Genomic DNA, 19454 nt, shown 5'->3' on the forward strand with positions numbered 1-19454 from the left:
AGCCCATTGGTTAGCAGAGAAAGGCCGCCTTACCCTGAGACTTCTGGGATATGGAGTCCATATTGGAGATGAGAGGTCCCTGGGACCTGAGGGTTTTATCAACCTCTTTTGCACTTCTTTTTCCAGTCATGTGATCTACGTGGAAAGACAAAAAAACGCTTCAGCAAATACAAATTCCTTGGTTTGGCTAGTGTGTCCCCAGGCCAACCCGACAGGCAGATGAACGGGTACCTTCAATAAGCGCTGCTATCTGCTGGCTCTTTTGAGAAGGCAGTTCCCGGACAGTGTCTAGGGCAGTCAGGCCACGGTTATCTTTGATGTTGACATCGATTCCTAGAAAGGCACACCAGGTTGAACGGGGGAGTGAGCAGTTGCAAGACAGCCTTAAAGGGGGTCCAATTCCAGGACTCCTAACGCTCCCAGTAGCACAACCAACATTTTTCATCCAAAGACATTTAATCCAGCTCTTGTAGAACAATTTGTACACTTGCAGTCAACCAATGGAGACATACATACATTGGGCTGGAGGGCAGCCAGCAAAAATCCCCCTCCAGGGAGGCTAGGGAGAAACAAGCCCACCCCGGGCATGCTGTGTAGACGAGAGCGCTGCCGACCTCTCACCTGCAGCCAGCAGGATTTGCACCACATCAGTCTTGCCAAACAGAGCAGCCTCATGCAAAGCACTGCCCTTCTCCGTCTGGAAAGCAAACGAGAGCGCAGAGCAGCATGTCATCAGAACAGTGACCCAGGTTTGGCGTGGCTCCACACGACAAACGGGATATAGACAAGAAGGGGCAGGAAAATAAAATAAACCACACAAAGTCCTCTGTCATTATCTTTCCTACTTTTCTTGTCTGTATTCCCGAACCACAATCGTGGCCCGGACATGAAGTGTGTTTGAAATGCCACCATCAGGCCACACAGGAATAACTGTGCAGCAGCTCTTGGAGCCACCTATTGGTGAGAGCTCCTCAAAGCTCCCCCTTCCTGGCTGAAAGGAGTAATGAGAAGAAAAGTACCAGGGGAAAAACAAAAAACCACCTTGACGTCCCATGTGGTTTGGTCAATGCAAATCCTAAGGACAGCAGGGAAATGCCAAGTCTCCTGCTGGCAAGATCAAGTTGAGGGGACTTTGCAGGTGGCCAATGTGTGCGGTGGGAACACCTATATAGGAAGATAATGAAACTGTTCTAATTTTGAGAGGGAGTCCGCAAGCACATCTTTTCAGGGCATAATGACTATATGTTACCCCTGAAAAGAAAAACATAAAAAATAGCAATAAAACAGTAATGGACTCACTTGAGGAGTTTCCCTGAAGTTTTCACATTAAAATGAGTCAACAAATGGAAGCATTTGACACGTGGTGAGAAACGTGCTAAATGAAAACACAGCCCAGCAGCATGGTACTTGTGCCTTCCCTAGAGAGACCAGGCCCCCTGAGCCCAGGAGGTAGATGTGCCCCACTACCTGGTAGTTGCTATCCATGCCGGCGTCAAGGAGAACCTGGACCACAGCTTTGTGGCCATTCCTTGCTGCCAGGTGCAGAGGGGTGTGCTTTTTAGTGTTGCAGCTCAAGAGGTTGGGGTGTGCATTGAGGAGCATCTTCACCACCTCTAGTCTCCCGTACAGCGCAGCCAGGTCCAGAGGGGTCTCAAACTTGTTGTTGCGCATGGTGGGGTCCGTCAGCTCCTCTAAAAGGACCTTCACCACCTCTGTGTGGCCGTACTGTGCCGCACAATGCAGGGCCGTCTCGTTGTCGTTGTTCTAAAGAGTTTAACAAGCAGATCCTGTCAGAAAGGTAACTGGCAGACTGGCATATGACTTGGGATGCACACGTGGAAAACCACTGAAATTTAAATGAGAAAAATAGCAGCAATATTTGGAGGCTACTAGAAGTTGGTCAGATTCCAGATATACTCCCCAGCAAATAAGCCTGGCCACTCCCATCAGCCACACTGTGCCCCAGTACTGCCAGAGGGGAGCTGTCATCAGAGACTATCAGATTTATAGTCTCCTCCTGTGTGCCATGAAGGAAGTATCTCCTTGCAAGGAGGTGAACTGAGGGAAGGTGGCAGGCCTTGGGCCAAAGCCCTAGAACACATGAATGCCAATAGTATCACTGCCATTGACTCATTTTAAACTTCAACTGGTTTTACAGTTTATATTCAGTCAGCCCTGCAGTACTGATTCTAGATTTGTTGACCATCCACTGCCTTATACACAAGCTTTCTTGAAAGGGTTTGTCATTTGCATAGCTTCTTGCATGCAAATTAACCAGCCAACAATCAAAGTAACAGAGCGGAGCACCAAAAATCACGCTCATCACGCTCATTCAGATATCAGCCACAGCCATTTCCAGGGGGAGGGAAGTACTGGAGCTCCGTCACAGAGGAACTTGGGAGGGGGGGGACCCTGCTGTCACCCTGTGCCTACTCCCAGAGCCTGCACCAAACAATGCATGCACAATTGACAGCACAGGGAAGTGTTTCTTATGTAGGAAAGATTCAATCACAATCACACACACGGGAATGGTTTGTGAGAGGTGCAAAATATTCAAAGTTGTAACAGGACCATCAATTCAAATTCACAACCCCATGGTCCTTTAATGCCAATTTTGTTTCAAAACAGGTAGAACCTGGGATGAAATAGGAAAAGTTTGTGCTTCAACCATCAGGAGCAAAATGTTAGTCATTCCAATTGTGCTCCTTCTTTTACTACTACTGCCAATGTATAATTAGAGCAGGAATAAAGTAATTTCCATGACTTCTCCCCTTTTTTAGATGCACTAATGAAAATAATTCTCCCACAAGATTTTGAGATTCCTAAGTTTAACCAGGAGTCTTCTGCCACTTTAGGGAAACAAAGCTTAGAGGGTGATGTGTCCATCAAGTCAATATTGTGCACCTTTCAGTGATCAAAAGGTAAAAATGCAATGTTTCCACAACTGCTTTAATTCTATTAATTACATTAAAAGTAACAGCCCAGGAGTTACCCAAACACACATGCAATTCCATCTGCTTTCGATCTGGCATTTGACTGCATCACTTTTTCCAGCTACACCAAGTGTACCAGAAAGATCCAGAGCCACTGGGAGTGAAGCCCCCAAGGTCAGAATGATAGAAAGAAGAAATTTTAAATGAAATAAGGACAGAAAAGGTGGTAGCAGGAGCCACATGCAAAGATAAATGCACACAGATAAATAGAGGAAGCAGCACTGAGCTCAAACACAGCTCAAAGAGAACAGCAGCTGAAGTGCAGGCAGCCTTCACTGGCCACAGGACACAGCTGGCTAGCAATGGCCTCCTAGGATACAACTGGGCCCAAGGGGTGGGTTACATGTCAGCCTAAAAGTCTGGAGGGAAGGGGAAACTCTGGGCAGAAAGCAGATCTTTGGGGTTCCCTGTGCCAAACCAACCACTTAAGACCCCCACTTGGAATGCCCATTTCCAATTGAACACCAGGTGCTCCCTAAGCCAACTTAGAGCTGTCACTTCATGTTCTCACCATGAAAGGCAGCTACATCAACAAAATACACAGGGGCTTTCTTTACAGTGGTTCCAGGGCAGAGCAGCAACCCAGAGAAGTTTTAAGAGGATTCTCAGGGTTTTACATCTCAAGATTAGCATGACAGCAGGGCCAAGAAAGTCAGCTTATTCTTAAGACTCCAATCCAGAAAAACTTGTTTACTCGGAGGCAGACACTGCTGTCTCTTTTATATCCAAGTTGTCTCCCAACAACTCGAATAATCTGTCCTCGATTTTGTTTAAAAAAATAGTAGTATACCGTTAGGGCCTGAAGAACTGTAAAACTCTATAAACTATCCAGCAGGAGAAAAAAAAAGAAAAGAAAAGAAAAATTTTGTGTGTTTTTTTTTTTTTTGAGAACTAAAGCAGCTACCACAAAGCTGCGTTACTGAAAGCAAAGTCTTGATCACTACCAGACAAATTTCCTGCTTCTGTTAAAAATGGCCTAACCACATCTCTGCAGAATGTTGTACTCAAATTCACAGTGTAGAAAGCATCTTTTTCATGCTTCAGTCTTTGCCAAACCTGGTCTGGTAATTATAATACTCTTGAGTTGAAGTCTGTGGTGACCCCATTTCTCGATTATTGAACACAGGCCATCATAATGAGCTCTTCCTACCTGCTCCCCTTTGAACGGGACAACTATCAGGGCAGTGTTGATTCAGGGACCCAAAGGAAGGGAGGATTCCAAGGAAGTACAGATTTGTCATGACCTGGAATCTTCCTCTTTCACACCTACCAAGTCACACACAGGTGCTCACCATACCTCAAGAGTTCCCAGAATCATATTACTATGTATTTGGACTGAGGAAGGAGACTAAGATCAAACACCCCAATTTTCCCCAAGGTCTTTGCACAAACTCTCCATTCCTGCCCATATTGAGGATACTCACTTTCATTTCTCCTTGCTACAGTTAGTACCTCTAAGAAAAAAGACACCAATACACTTTACATATGGAGACCCCATTTAACGTGTAAATCCGTCATATTTCTGCATTGTCTACACCTATTTATCTAACATATGCATAAACTACAAGCAATAGAAAACTATACAGAAACATTTGGTGGCTTTTCTCGTCTTGAAACTATTCTAAACCATCACTTCCCAGTGCTTAGTTTAGCCCAACTGTACTCTTGTCCACTGTTGATAAATACTTAAGTTAGAAACAACAGAGATCTCTGTAGCAGCAAAGGTATAGGTTTCAGAAATATACTAAAATTGGAACAAAAGGACAAACTGGGCCTCCTGAAATTTAGCAAAGGAGAAACGTGAGAACAGAGTCCACATGGAAGAAGAGTTAGACTTACTCTGTAGTGCTCTGGAAGGCAGAACCCTAACCAACAAGATGGAATGTTTAGGAAGACAGATATCAGCCAAGTATAAGAAACCAAAATCAGTAGAATCCAAAAGGATGCTGCCAAGTGGTAAGCCTGGTCGTTACCAAGAGAAACAACCAACCAGATGAAACAAAGGGTAGATGGCTCATCTTTCAGGTGAGAGAAGAGGATTCCTATTCCGGATGGAAAGTTGGCCTAGATCAGTAGCTCTCAAATTGGCTTCATCCTGGAATTACATGAGTGCTTAAAAGTAACTAAGTCCCACCCCAGGCCTGCCAAGGTAGCACCTCAGAGGGTAAAGCCCAGGAAGATTGTTATTAAAAAGCTTACCAACCTAGCAGGTACCAACTTGACCAAGCAATCATCTATCATGGTAAAAAGCAAGACAAACTGACATCATGTGCCTTGTGACGTGAAGGAAGGATATAACATCACTCCTGTGGCATTCCTGAATCTAAACTGTCAATGTTGGGGGTCTCTGTGGCAAATGGTTAGCGTGTTTAGCTGTTACTGAAAGATTGGTGGTTCGGTCACAGCCAGAGACATAATGTTTGTAGTTCTTAGTCATGAAACACTAAGAAGGGTGAAAGAATTGTTCCAGATTATATATGATCCTAGATTGTATCCTGGGCCAGGAAAAAAATTGCTCTAAAGGATATTATTGGAGAAACTGGTGAAATCTGAACACAGAGTCTATATTAGATTCTAGTATTCTATCAATGTTGAAATTTCTGATTTTGATAACTGTACTGTGGTTATACAAGTGAATGCCCTTGTTTTTAGGAGACACATGCTGAAGTTCCAAGGCTAAACAGTCATGATGTCATGACTAAGTATCAAACAGTTCATCATCAACTATAGCAACAATATACATATACATTTGAGAGAGAAAATATGCATGCAAATGTGACAGAATGTTAACAACTGGTGAACCTAGGTGAAGAGTACAATGCAGTTTACTGAATCATGCTTGCAACTTTATGTAAATTGAAAATTTTTTCAAGATAAAAAGTTTTATAAAAGCTTCAGGCGCAACCAGATAAGCTCACCAGAATGTGGAGGCAATTGGTCAAGACAACTTCCAGGTCTCTTCCAGCTCTGAAACTTAATTATTTTTAAGTGTGCAGGAAAATAGATCTAAAACCAATTTGACTATTGCTCATCTTATGATATTCAGAGTAAATTAAAATTATTTTTAAAGGGGGCAAATAAACAATTTTAGTAGTTGCACCTTAGCTATGAATGACCTACATTTTGGACAGATTTATGCTGAGTTGCTGAAAAAGAAAAGGCTCCATATGTCAAAGAAGAAGATGAAAGCTCATGAAAACCACCTCTGCTCCCAGAACTCCTAATTTCTACAGGTGTCTGAGTGGACTTAGCACACAAAACAATTCCCAGACACAATCTAGGTCAATAAAAACCCGCAAATCAGGATAAAACCTAGTGAAGTTAGAGTCAAACTAGCTCAAGGAGAATTTGCATTTGTAGTAAAATCCAAACAACTTTATCTCTTTGTGCAGTTTGTATCATTTGGCCTTTGCGGGGTGGGAGGGAGGCAAAGGGCAGTATTTCCAGAAAGAGAAGTATGCTCTTATTCCATTTAGACCAATTTTCTTTTTGTGTGGGAAATCAAGGGGTAAGAAAATGTGTTTTTAAGAACCAAAGGCCTACCCTTTAATCAGAGCTTTAGAAGCTAACTGAACTAACCACTGAGTGGGAAAACAATCACTTCAAGGTGCCTCCCCACAAAACAAAACCCTAAATAGACTAATTGAGCAATGTTTCATTAAGCTTCAACCCACCAGTAACAAAGAACAAATTCCAAAGTGCCGTTTCAGAAATACCACAAGGTATATACCCTTTAAAAGTCAGATTTCAAAAAAATAAAATAAAATAAAAAAATAAAAGTCAGATTTCAAATATTACTAGTTACTAGATAGTTTTACTTAATGTACATTCTCTTATTTTTAACTTCAAATTAATCCAGCAAGGTAGACAGATAGTACACTGCACTTTACAGAAGAGGAAACTGAGGCTTGCAGAAATGTAACTTATAGAAGTCAACAAAACCAGTAAGCAGTAGCACAGAATTCAAACTTAGGCCTGACTTGAAAGGCTGTGACATTTAAGAGTTTTCTCCTCTACTACACTATGTCCCAAAAAAGAATAAAACAAAGTATCTTCCTATTTTGAATATTAGAAAACAGAATTTATAGAGAGGGGGCCAAACAAAAGCTAATGGATTCCACTATTCCCAAACTGCTTATCCGCCATCCCCATCAAAGCCTGACAGCTGAATAAATGGCCCACAGAAGCTGTGGAGATCCAGCCCATGGGGAGCTCCATTTGCTAAATCAGTATTTCTTAAGGAATATCTGCCTTGTATCTGGCAACATGCAGAAGTACCTTATGTTTCTCTTCCCTGAGGTTACTATATTCAGAGCAAGGGAAAGGAGCTAATGTGAATAATGCACTGACTCAACCAAACTCCAGACTGATGCCAAAAAGCAAACCTCAACCTGAATGGTTCAGATCAAAACCAGCAGGTGAGAGCACTGAGGAGAGAGGCTAACCATTACCAACGCACAAGCTCTGCCTCTTGATGTGGCCAAGGCCAGAGGGGCTGAGCTGTTTCATCACCAGGCCTACCAGGCCACTACTCTCCCCAGCCTCACAAGGAGGGAGATGTGAGGCCAGTGCCCTGCTTGACCCTGTGACTTCCTTTTCTATTTCAGAGCCCTTCCAAGGGCCAAGAATGAGCAAGCAGTGAGAGAAGCTAATGGCTGGGAAGAAGCAACTGAGGTTTTCAAGTCCCAGGCAGAACGGCATGAACTCTAGGAAATACGGAGGGAGTCACAAGGGACAGCTTTTAAGAGTAAAACAAGAGTCACCATATCCCTTCCCCAACATCTTCACTACCAGCTATTGAAAATTAGATTCTACGTTAAAAGAAATAAAGCAGAGGAAAAAAAAAAAAAAAAGCTAATCCAGCAAGTACAATTTAACCATTTTTCTATGCTTATTAAAAAGCTAATGTGTTTGACATTTCTTAATTGAATTTTTTTGAATTTAAATGAATTTAGCAATCACAATGGTAAATTATGCGTATATTATGGTTCCTTCTCTTTCCCCATTTCGGCCATTTCTAAGCTCTTCAGACATTCTAGGAAAAGCACCCAACCTTTCCAGAATTAGCATGGGTTTTAAAAATAAAGCCCAAACCCACTGAAGCTGCACTTTCCCATTCCCAGACAAGCCAAAAGCAGATGGGCCGAAGCAGACAATAGCCAGGGTGATGATGAGGAGCCTGAGTGGACAAGAGTAGAAGCCAGAGAGGACCAAAGAGGGAGCGCAGCTTGGAGAAATGATGCAGAGAAGTCCTGGCAGCAAAGTACACACCTTGGCATTGATATAAGGGTCAAAGGGGCCGTACTTTTTGAATTCTTTGATCTCAAGAGTATTCTATAAAAAGGAGAGGAAAAGAAAATGTGATGATAAAATGGATGAAATATATCAAAGCAATGCCCAGCTCCGAGGGGGCCCAACATGAGAACAACTCGGATCTGCCTTCTGGGTGCCTGGAAAGGAAGTTAATGGGGAAGGCAGGTTTGAGGGCACAGCACTCATCACCCCCTCTTATCCAAGCATCCAACTGGAACCACATTAATGGTTTTTAAATAGATCAATGTGGTACTACTATCTCAAGCCATTAGGTTCTTCCAGCTATTGCAAACGTCTTGCCCAGCCCCTGCCCCACCCACCTGCCTGTCAGATACTCAGAACCCTGGGCTGGTGTCCCAGCTATCAACAGGATACTCCAGGGGGGAGGCAGCTGTGAGCAGGACAAGCTAGCACACTCAAGTGGCTCAAAAATCCAAGCAGCTGTGTTCCAAGGCAAAAGTGAGCAAAGACAGGATTAGAAATGGTTGCCGAAAATTTCTTAAACGAGAAGGACTTAATGGGTGTTTAACACCCATTAATAGTTTAACATTGAGGAATATTAGATTAAAAGCAAACCTCCTTGTACATTTCCTCCAGATAGGAGAAATTATAATCACTTTAGCCAGGAGGAGTAAAACTGCATTTAGATTCTAAAGCTGCAATTCTAGAGACAATTTTCATTCTTAAAAATATCCTCATCGATGATCTTAAATTTCTGTGGCTTACCTATCCAGAAAAAACAGCCTGAGAGGGGAGAGGGAAGCTGATTAACAGCTACAAACACACAATCTCCAAATTGAGAGATTTGGGCACATTGCTTTAATTTTCTTAAACAACTCAGAGTAAAGCTCCCCTTCTGAGTCAGTCATGCTCTTAACAGCTCAATGAGAATGTGCATAGTCTTGCTGATAGGTGGGCTCGCAAGAGTGACTTCCTATTTTTTGAGGAATAATCTTGATCTAATCCTACAGGTAATGTAACAATCTCCTCTCAGCAAAGTCATTAGGAGAATAGTCCCGAGCTCACTAAGAGCAGCATCTCTCTCATTCAAGCAACTAAAAAAAGTACCTGCTTTAATTCAGAGCACAGAGGAACACAGAATGGCTTGTCACACACAGAAAGCCCACCTCCTCTCAAAGGGACACATGATCTCAGATCCAAACTACAGGAAATGATATTTTATGAGAGGACTGTCTAGAACTCGCATAATGGAAGTAGAACTTTTTCCAAAGGAATCAATGTAAAAAAGAGGAAGTATGGTCTCAGAGTACCTAATCCATGGCCATTTTAAGGTATTTTTGCTCAAATGTTGCCTTTTTTATTTTCTAAGAATTATCTCTGCTTTGTCAAAGCATGGTCACTCTGAAGTTAACATGACACTCTGAAGTGTAAATGATTTTCACTCTGCTGAATTACGTCTGACCTCTGAGGTTACTCAGATGTTTTTGTGAGCTCCTTTTTCAGTCCCGGTACAAGTCTGTCCACTTCTACCAGCTGTGATGTAGGTAAGACAACAGCATGGTCCACAGAGCACTGACACATACTGGGAGGATTGCTATTTACTGGCTAACGTTGCACTGCCATGTGAATGGTCTAAACACAATGTATAATTAATTAAGCCTGCAGGTTTGAAATGGCCTCTAGGCAATTTTCCGGGATTTGCATTATTTCCCATTTTGCATGTGAGGTATTTAGATCTTCATTATAGCATGACTCCAAACCTGCACAATGTAAATGCATGTAAAATGCATCCTTGGGGTTTAAGATCTCCCTGGTGCACTCACAAGCATAGTGCTGGGATGAGGGGAACCATTTGTAGGGCCTGGAAGAGCTGGTTCCCTGAGATCTGTGCTATGGAACTGAAACAGTGCTAGGCCCACCATGGTCGGGCTATCACCGAATGGAAGAACACTTCTCTTCCTTCCAACCTGTTCGTTGACTCTGGTGTGTGAGGGCCCTTGATGGATGAGCAACCGCACTATCTGGGCATCTCCTTTCCAGGCTGCCAAGTGCAGAGGGTAACAGCCTTTAGAATCAGCCACGTTGGTCAGCGCATCGTTCCTCAAAAGAACCTCAACCACATCCCTAGAAGGCAAAAATCAATGATGAGTTTGCAGAACAGCGCTTCGCATGTGAGCAGCATGAAGCCCTTTCAGATACTAGCTCACTTGGCTCCCTTCTCTCTACCTGAGCTCATCACCCAGTCTCCTCCTTTTATTCCATGAGCTACATGTACAGCTGCTGATATGCAGCTGAAACATCTTGAGCCAAACCGATACTGCCTATCACCTCCTCATTTCTCTAGGTTTTCTAGACAATCCATCTATATTCCATTATTTTGAATATGTCTGGTCCCCTTGTCTAAACCTTGCAATGTTTCCTTGTTTGTGATGTTTAAACAGCATATGGGGATAAAATTTACATAAAGGTAGTCATGCAAAACAAGTATCATTATTCACCACATCATTCAGAGCATTTGGTTATGTGGGAGCTAAGAGCTAAGAGCAGACAGGCAGAGCAGAATTAAAGTTGCTGCAAACATAAGCCAGACACATATGGTATCATTTGATACATCCAGAAAGAAAGGGTTGGCTTTCTTCGTGGTGACACCGCTAATTAAGCAGATACAAATGTATAATTATTTCCATGTACATGGGGTCAAAGAAAACCCCCACTGTAAACAAAAACAGCATCTGGAGATAAACTTGGCTAACAAGCCCTAGTCATTTAAGTTCAAGATTCGCTTTAATTTGGGTGACCCCACTAGTTATTGAGTGTGTTGGGAGGGTTCACTACAGAGTCCTTGTTAGCTTTGTCGAAGATGGCCAGAGAGAAGACATAATGAGCACATCTGATATATTTCAGAAAAGTTTCTTGTAGGAGGAAACAATCATCACCTCTTTTTGGCACATCAGAGTCCATTAGGCTGGGCCAAATACTGTACAAGTGATACAGAATATCACAAGGTGGCAAGCGCCCTGCTCCTGGCTCAACAGAATCTTTTAGAGATTTGGAGGGTTCCAATAATCCCTCCTTATAAAAATGAAACTTCTTTGTATCTCCTAGAGCATGATGCCTCAAACTCTCCTTATCACCCTCTACACTACTACACTCTGGTTTCCATTCTTCCAAGTCCAGGCAATTCTACTCAATGTCCTCCACTACAGTGCCTGCCCTTGGGCTGAGCCATCACATTCTCTCTCATTTGGAGGACAGTGCCCTCTGGAAAAGGCTGCCAAAACATTTAAACCTGTGTCATCTTCTTTTAGACTTCCTCCCAAAGCACAGCTTCTCCAGAAAACTTTCTGTAGAAATCCCACCCAACAACTACTAACCAACATCTAAGAGAATTAAATAGGCCATATGATTTAGGTATTTTTCTCCTTAAAAATGGTCCTTTGTTTACAAGGCTAACTGTACGAGGGAAGAATGGCAAGCAAAAAGACAGAGTAAATAAATAACTACTTTAATAGGAGGGAAGTTTCTTATGACCACTTAATCTATTTTCAGGTTACAAAGGTGCTGGTTACCTAAGAGATTATCCAGCACCTTTATGATCTGGCTGCCCAAATATGACCTTTATATTCAGATCATCATGTAGCCCTGCACCATTTCCAAGTAGAAAAGGACAAACAGAAGAAAAGGTAAAACTTAGCTTTTGAAGTTTTTTAAAGGGTGGAGTATGATGCTTAAATTATACACTAAAAGAGACTCAGAAACTCTGGTTGGACTGAATTTAGTTTGTTTTTCCCCTGTTCCTCAACACTACTACTTGGTAATTCTTTATAGAAACCCAAAAAGACCACCAAAAGGCCTGGGTTCTGGAGAGTAGGACAAGAATATAGCACATTAATACTTACTTATGGCCATTCAAAGCAGCATGGTGTAGAGGTGTATAGCCAGTGCTGTCAACACAGTTCACATTTGGCCCTCTCCAGATGCTATAGAGGAGGGGGGAAAAAAGACTGAAGTCACAAACCAAATTTAGAGCCAGCTAATCGCTTAGAAAATAATTCTCTGTGGTGTTTAACCAAACCAGTTACATCCACATGACTTCTGATAAAGGACAGTAGCTATTTACTACAGAAATGCACAACATCAAGAATACACAATTGTTTGCTGAACAGGGTGTCAGGTGTCAAGATAATAGTGTCATCATTTAAGAGCTTGCCCTTCGGTACCCTTCTCATCTTTTTTTTTTTTTAATTTTTAAAAAATTAAATCCATTTCTCTTCAGGCATATGTTTGAATTCTGCTCCATGACAAGCCATTGAAGTGTTACATCTTCTTTTGTTATTTTCCTCTAAGGAAACTCTACCCACAATGTAGGGCTCAAACTCACAACCCTGAGAGGAGTCACATGCCTTCTACCAACTGAGCCAGCCAGGCACCCCATGTACCCTTCTAAGTTTTAACCACATTATTCACTCAGTCTGGGAGTTGTGCCTCTGAATACTCCCAGGATTGTAAAAACAGTTCATTGAAAGATCATCAAAAATAGCACAGAACCAATCATTCAGTCACAGGTATTTATTTATTTATTTTAAATTTATTTACTTATTTATTTATGATAGTCATACAGAGAGAGAGAGAGAGGCAGAGACACAGGCAGAGGGAGAAGCAGGCTCCATGTACCGAGAGCCCGAAGTGGGATTCGATCCTGGGTCTCCAGGATCGCGCCCTGGGCCAAAGGCAGGCGCCAAACCGCTGCGCCACCCAGGGATCCCTGTCACAGGTATTTAGTACCAAGCTCTGCACTGGTGACCGAAGACTTAAGAGAGACTTCAACACAGACCTACAGATAATCTGGATGACTTAACCAGCAAGAACCAAGATGAAAGAATCCACATTAATAAAAGCATCAGGACGTGTGTTAAGATGCAAGAGACAATGGGTCTTTCCTTTGTAAATGTCTTATTGTTAAAAAGAAGAGTAAAAAGATCTATAATTTGAATGCTTTATTTGAATCAGAAAAACTATGGGTATGCCTGGGTGGCTTAGTGGTTGAGCATCTGCCTTTGGCTCAGGGTGTGATCTCAGGGTCCCAAGATCGAGTCCTACATCGGGCTTCCTGCATGGAGCCTGCTTCTCTCTCTGCCTCTGTCTCTGTCTCTGTCTCTGTCTCTGTCTTTCTGTGTGTGTGTGTGTGTGTGTGTGTGTGTGTGTGTTTCTCTCATGAATAAATAAAATCTTAAAAAAAAATACTGTACTATGAAAGCTGAAGTGTCATCTAACTTAATCCTCAAAGCCTTAATTTTTACCTCTGTTTCGCACCTTACTTCACGGCCAGAGCAGTTTTTTTTTTTTTTTAAGAGGGGGGAAGGAGAGAACCTCAAGCAGGCTCCCTGCTCAGTGTGAGCCCGATGCAGGGCTTGATCTCATGATGGTGAGATCAGCACCCAGCCAAAATCAAGAGTCAGATGCTCAATTGACTGCACCACCCAGGGGCCCCTTGGCCAGAGTTTCCAAAATAATATTAAATAGCAGAGGACAGTCTTGTTTTGTTCTTGCTATTTTTTTTTTATTATTTATTTATGATAGTCATACAGAGAGAGAGAGAGAGAGAGGCAGAGACACAGGCAGAGGGAGAAGCAGGCTCCATGCTCCGGGAGCCTGACGTGGGATTCGATCCCGGGTCTCCAGGATCGCGCCCTGGGCCAAAGGCAGGCGCCAAACCGCTGCGCCACCCAGGGATCCCTGTTCTTGCTATTAATGAATGTCTCTACTGTTGGCAGTTGGTTTGAGATACTCTGTAACATGTAAAGTAAGTATCTTATTTTTTTTAAAAAGATTTTATTTATTCATTTGACACAGAGAGAGAGAAAGAGAGAGAGAGAGCACAAGCATAGGGGAGAGGCAGGCAGAGGAAGAGGGAGAAGCAGGGAGCAGGGAGCCCAATGTGTGGCTTGATTCCAGGACTCTGGGATCATGATTTGAATCAAAGGCAGACACTTAACCAATTGAGCCACCCAGGCACCCCAGAAGTATCTTTTTTTTCCTTTAAAAAATGTTATTAGGGATCCCTGGGTGGCGCAGCGGTTTGGCGCCTGCCTTTGGCCCAGGGCGCGATCCTGGAGACCCGGGATCGAATCCCACGTCGGGCTCCCGGTGCATGGAGCCTGCTTCTCCCTCTGCCTGTGTCTCTGCCTCTCCCTCTCTCTCTCTATCATGAATAAATAAATAAAATCTTTAAAAAAAATAAAAAATAAAAAAAATAAAAAATAAATAAAAAATGTTATTAAAAATAGTTGTTTAGGGGGATCCCTGGGTGGCGCAGTGGTTCGGCGCTTGCCTTTGGCCCAGGGCGCGATCCTGGAGACCCGGGATTGAATCCCGCATCGGGCTCCCGGTGCATGGAGCCTGCTTCTCCCTCTGCCTGTGTCTCTGCCTCTCTCTCTCTCTCTCTCTGTGACTATCATAAATAAATAAATAAATAAAAATTCTTTAAAAAAAAAAATAGTTGTTTAGGGGTGCCTGGCTGACTCAGTCAGCAGAGCATGTAACTCTGGATCTCAGGGTTGTGAGTTTAAGCCCCACATAGGGTATAGAGATTACTTAAAAATAAAAAAACACTTTAAAAAATAGTTAATTTAAATGCATTTTCTGCATCTGTAACAATAATCCCAGTTTTTCTACATTTAACCAACTAACATGTTGTTATCAATAGGTTTAATACTGAGCCATTCTTTCATTCCTCTAATTTGGCCATTATCCATTATGTCTATCTTGGTGAATTGTACTTAAGAGTGTCTACTTAAGAGTATTTTAATTAGGATTCTCACAACTGCATTCATAAATGAGGCTGATCTAAAGTTTTTGTTTGGGGGGCCCTGGGTGGCTCAGCGGTTGGGCACCTGCCTTTGGCCCAGGGTGTGATCCTGGAATCCCAGGATAGAGTCCCGCATCGGGCTCCCTGCATGGAGCCTGCTACTCCTTCTGCCTGTGTCTCTGCCTCTCTCTCCCTCTCTCTCTCTCTGTGTTTTTCATGAATAAATTAATAAAATATTTTAAAAAATAAAGTTTTTGTTTCTTGTGGTATGGCTATTGGATATTAGTATTAGGTCTGGGTCACAGATCAGCTGGGCAGCCATCTACCCATTTCTATATTCAGGAATCATTATTACCATAGAGCACCTAAATTATAAAGAATTACCAAAAAAAAAAAAAAAAAAAAAGAATTACCAGTAAAACCATTTGGACCCAAAGCCTTTATGCTTAGATGTAGGACACAGCAATAGTTATAACAATAAATTTTGGAAATAGCCCAAAAGTCCATCAATAGAGAAATGATTATGATAAATAACTAAGGAATATAGTAGAACATCACACTGATATCACAATTTATATTGCTATGTAATAAGAAAGAAAAGAGATTATAATATGATGTTAAGGAGAAAAAAGAAACAAAACTATTAATACCATATAGAAAGAAACTATCCAGGAAACTGACCAGGATACTGGATTCAGTACACAAGTTTACTCCATTCCTATCTAAAGTTCTATGAAGTATAGAAACAAGTCCCACCCTACACCACAGATGGATAGATGATAAGACAGACAGACAGGTAGATTCAGGCAAGAGAAAGAGAAAAGACTCATCAAGTAACTGACAATGTTGAGGAATTCCTAAAAAGCAGAAATTAGACAAGGTCTGATCTACAGAGGCACAGCCTAGAAAAATGAAATTAAAATAATCACACTCTGCGGCATCTGGCTGGCTCAGTCAGTAGAGCATGTGACTCTTGATCTCAGGGTTATGAGTTTGAGCCCCACACTGCGTGTAGAGATTACTTAAAATTAAAAAACTAATCACACACTGCTTTTCACCAATCAGACTGACAATAAAATGAGAATAACAGTATTTATAAAGATCAGGAAAACAAGCACTCTTATATACCACTGGTATGAGTTTGAATTGGTGAATTCCTCTGGGAAGACAATTTGGCAGCATCCACCAAACCAAAAATAGGTATTCAGTTTGAGCCAGCATTTCCACTTCCTGGCAACTATTCAACAGAAATACTTGTATACATGCACAAAGATATTTGCTTATAAAGGACTGCTTCACTGTGAAAGCAAAAACTACAAACTTCATGTCCGTCAATAGGTGGGCAGTTATACACCAGGTGTGCCCATATGATGAATTATTACATAACCATTACCAATAAGAACCACAACAAAGGGGAAAAAACAAGTTGTCCTGACACAGAAAAATTTCCCAAAACATACTGTGTTATGGGTAAGCAAAAAAAAAAAAAAAAAAAAAAAAAAAAAAGTAGTCATTGTGTAGTACACAAAATAGGAGTCCCTGCTTTAGAAGTATGTATGTACATACACATATAGGGTGGAGAGTGATGGGAAAAGTGGTTGCCAAGAGTTGACAGTGGTTACCTATGGGTAAGGAAATGTGTGTTGGGGGACACTACAGATGGTGAAGAGAGATTCTCATGTTCTGCTCTGTATTCCAACACACTGTTTAAAACACAATGAGAAATGCATTCATGTGTTTTTATACTAATAATTTTTTAAAAGAGGGGAAAGAAACTATGCACAGGGAAAAGAAAACTGTTAATAATAAGTGGTTATATATGTGTGACCTGGGTCACTTTAATGAGCATGTCTACGTTAGGTTTAAAAATCTTAAGATAAATTTTAAGTGAAAAGAGAAGATACGTATGCTTTAGTATCCAGGTTATTTGCTGACTGTTAATTAAGGATGCTGATGACAGCATCAGGAGCCTGAGGTACACCCTGGCATCCCTATCCTCCACTGAGTTTAGATTTGTACAGCACTTTCCAAGCAAAGAATTAAAAGCAATTATATCTCTTTGTCACATGTATATGATAACCTCATTTTCTAAACCAAAAATTGTATGCCTGTGCCTGACAATGAGAATGATAGAAAGTGAAATGGGTCTGGAAATCTAGGATGTATGATTTTCATACTCATACTCATTTTCAAAGTGACCCACCAGACAAAACATCGTCATTCTATTAAGAAATAGATGACACACTTAGAATCAAAAAACAAATAATTGGCCCCAAATCAGTGGCAGATCCCAAACTTCACATTTGGAGTCTGGCATTTGGCCACACAAGGACTTTATGACCTAACTGGGATGACAAGAGGCCATAAAGATGTGATAGTACAAGGCTGGAATAACAATCCAACAGCAAGATGACTGGAATAAACCAACAGGAGTTGGGAAAAAGAAAATACCAGTACTGGGTCAGGTGGTCAGGAGCACAGGTCTGTCAGCTCTGAGGACTCGTTCAGGAACCTGTTAGCTCCTCAATGATCTCAGTCCAGGTCCCAAAATAACCTGAATATAAGACTTAAACTGCCCTTGCTTTTAATAGAAAGGCAGGACTGAGCAAGCCTTCTTTCACTCTCTAACAGCTACCTCCATGTCTCTGGTCTAGAGGTGGTTACCCTTGTATATCCCTAAAAACAATTCAAAAGGACAAGGAAGAAAGAAAAAGACTTCCCTGCATAAAGCTGCAACATTTCCAACTAATAAGATCTTCCCCGCCTCCCCTGCTTTTTTCCCTAACTAGCATCTCCTCTGAATATCCATCTAGAAGTTTGGGCGAATGGGAACATATTAAATAACATCTAAATGAAAACAGAGAACTGAATCTCTCTGTTTAGAATTTTCGCTTCACACAGGATGGTAGTAACATCCCCCTCCACCCAAGTTTCTTCCTTTTTGGCAGCCCAAGAGCTATTTACAGTCTGGGTCTTCCTCTCTATCACAGCTGTCCTATTAGGTTTTTCTGATAGTAAATACCAAAGGGTTGTTCACCAATAAACAAAAGCAAAATACAATGCACCAAGAAAATAGGTGGCGTGACAGAGGGACAGTCCAGGAGATTCTGAAACCAAGTCTAACCTATATAGATGGTACAGAAGTGCAATTGCTGCCCTTGATTTGTAGAACAAACCCTCACACTACCCTTGATGGGTCTTAGAAGAGTGCCAGTGACCCTGAATGAAGCAACTATAGTACCCAGGCTAAGAGTTGAGGCTCTGTAGTTAGCTGCCTCTGCCACTTGTCAGTTGAAGGACAAGTCCCTTAATCCTTCAAATCTTGTTCTGCATCTGTAAATTCTTCTGTGATAGGCTCCCCAGGACTTAACTGGCTCATGAAAACGAGAACTGGTTTGAACCAGTTTAATAGCATTAGGGTTGAGAAGCCTAAGCTATGTCACAGCAACCCAACCACACAGACAGCAAGTCTTGTCTTCTGGGACTCAGAAGTGCCTACATTTGGGATGGCATCTAAAGACACTGGAGAGGGCAAGGAAGAATATGGCTGATGAGAACCTGTGGCTTTTGAGTCCCACCTGAAAGGCCTCTCTCCATCCATTTACAAACTGACTACACATTGATCCATGGCAGGTGGCATGCTGGCTCTGGAAGTAGTGATGAAGAAGAACAGGCCAGCCATATAGACACAGTCCACTCTCTACAGTGGGACAGTGCTGACGGAGGGCCTGCTCATGAGGCTACTTTGCATGTATTCAATAGATAAGTGAAGTGTGCCTCTTTGTGCCGGGCCCTGTTCCATGGCCTGGAAATGCAAATGGGAAAAGACAAAGTCTCTGCCTTCATGGATCTTGAATCTAGAGGGAGGTAGAGTGAGCAAATAAACAAATAAATAGAAATATGGTGGTGGGTAATGATAAGTACCATAAAGAAAAAAAGCAAAGTAAGAGAATAAAATGTGACAGGCTGACAGTTTAAATAAGGCTGACAAAAAAAAAAAAAGGCTGACAGGCTCAGGAAAGACCCCATTAAGAAGGTGAACCTCAGAGAAGAGATGTGAATGAAGGGAAGAAAGGTTCAGTGTGTGTGTCTGGGGAGGACAGGTAGAGAGAACATCATATGCAAACAGCCTGAGAAGGAGCAGGCTTGATGTGTAGCTGGAGAGCAAGGAGGAGCAGGGGGCTCTGAGCGCAGGGATCAGGCTCACAGAGGCCACCCAGGTGAGTTAAGGTCAGCGAAGTAACCATAAGCACCTACTATACATCAGGCTTGGGGAAAGACACAAAATCCACACTAAAGGAGAGGGGGAGCACTTTCAAAATAAGTCCAAACCATGGGGATCAGACACAAAATCTCTAAAAGGGAATCAGAGTTCCTTC

General features: G+C 42.1%; 1 protein-coding gene across 4 annotated transcripts in view; it reads right to left on the minus strand.

Moving 5' to 3' along the window:
- ANKS1A (ankyrin repeat and sterile alpha motif domain containing 1A) overlaps positions 1-19454 on the minus strand; it is a 181622-nt gene that overhangs the window by 93997 nt on the left and 68171 nt on the right. For 2 of the 4 annotated variants that reach the window (XM_041757639.1, XM_041757632.1), the window contains exons 2-8: positions 12167-12247; positions 10235-10391; positions 8265-8327; positions 1468-1764; positions 622-697; positions 232-333; positions 34-135 (exon numbers count right to left, since the gene is read on the minus strand). In XM_041757639.1, coding sequence (XP_041613573.1) covers positions 34-135; positions 232-333; positions 622-697; positions 1468-1764; positions 8265-8327; positions 10235-10391; positions 12167-12247 — 878 coding nt within the window. The remainder of the gene's footprint in view (positions 1-33; positions 136-231; positions 334-621; positions 698-1467; positions 1765-8264; positions 8328-10234; positions 10392-12166; positions 12248-19454) is intronic. The other 2 variants (XM_041757646.1, XM_041757651.1) reach the window with 2 other exon arrangements.

The sequence above is a fragment of the Vulpes lagopus genome, chromosome 1 (genome assembly GCF_018345385.1).
Source record: "Vulpes lagopus strain Blue_001 chromosome 1, ASM1834538v1, whole genome shotgun sequence".
NCBI classification, from domain to species: domain Eukaryota; kingdom Metazoa; phylum Chordata; class Mammalia; order Carnivora; family Canidae; genus Vulpes; species Vulpes lagopus.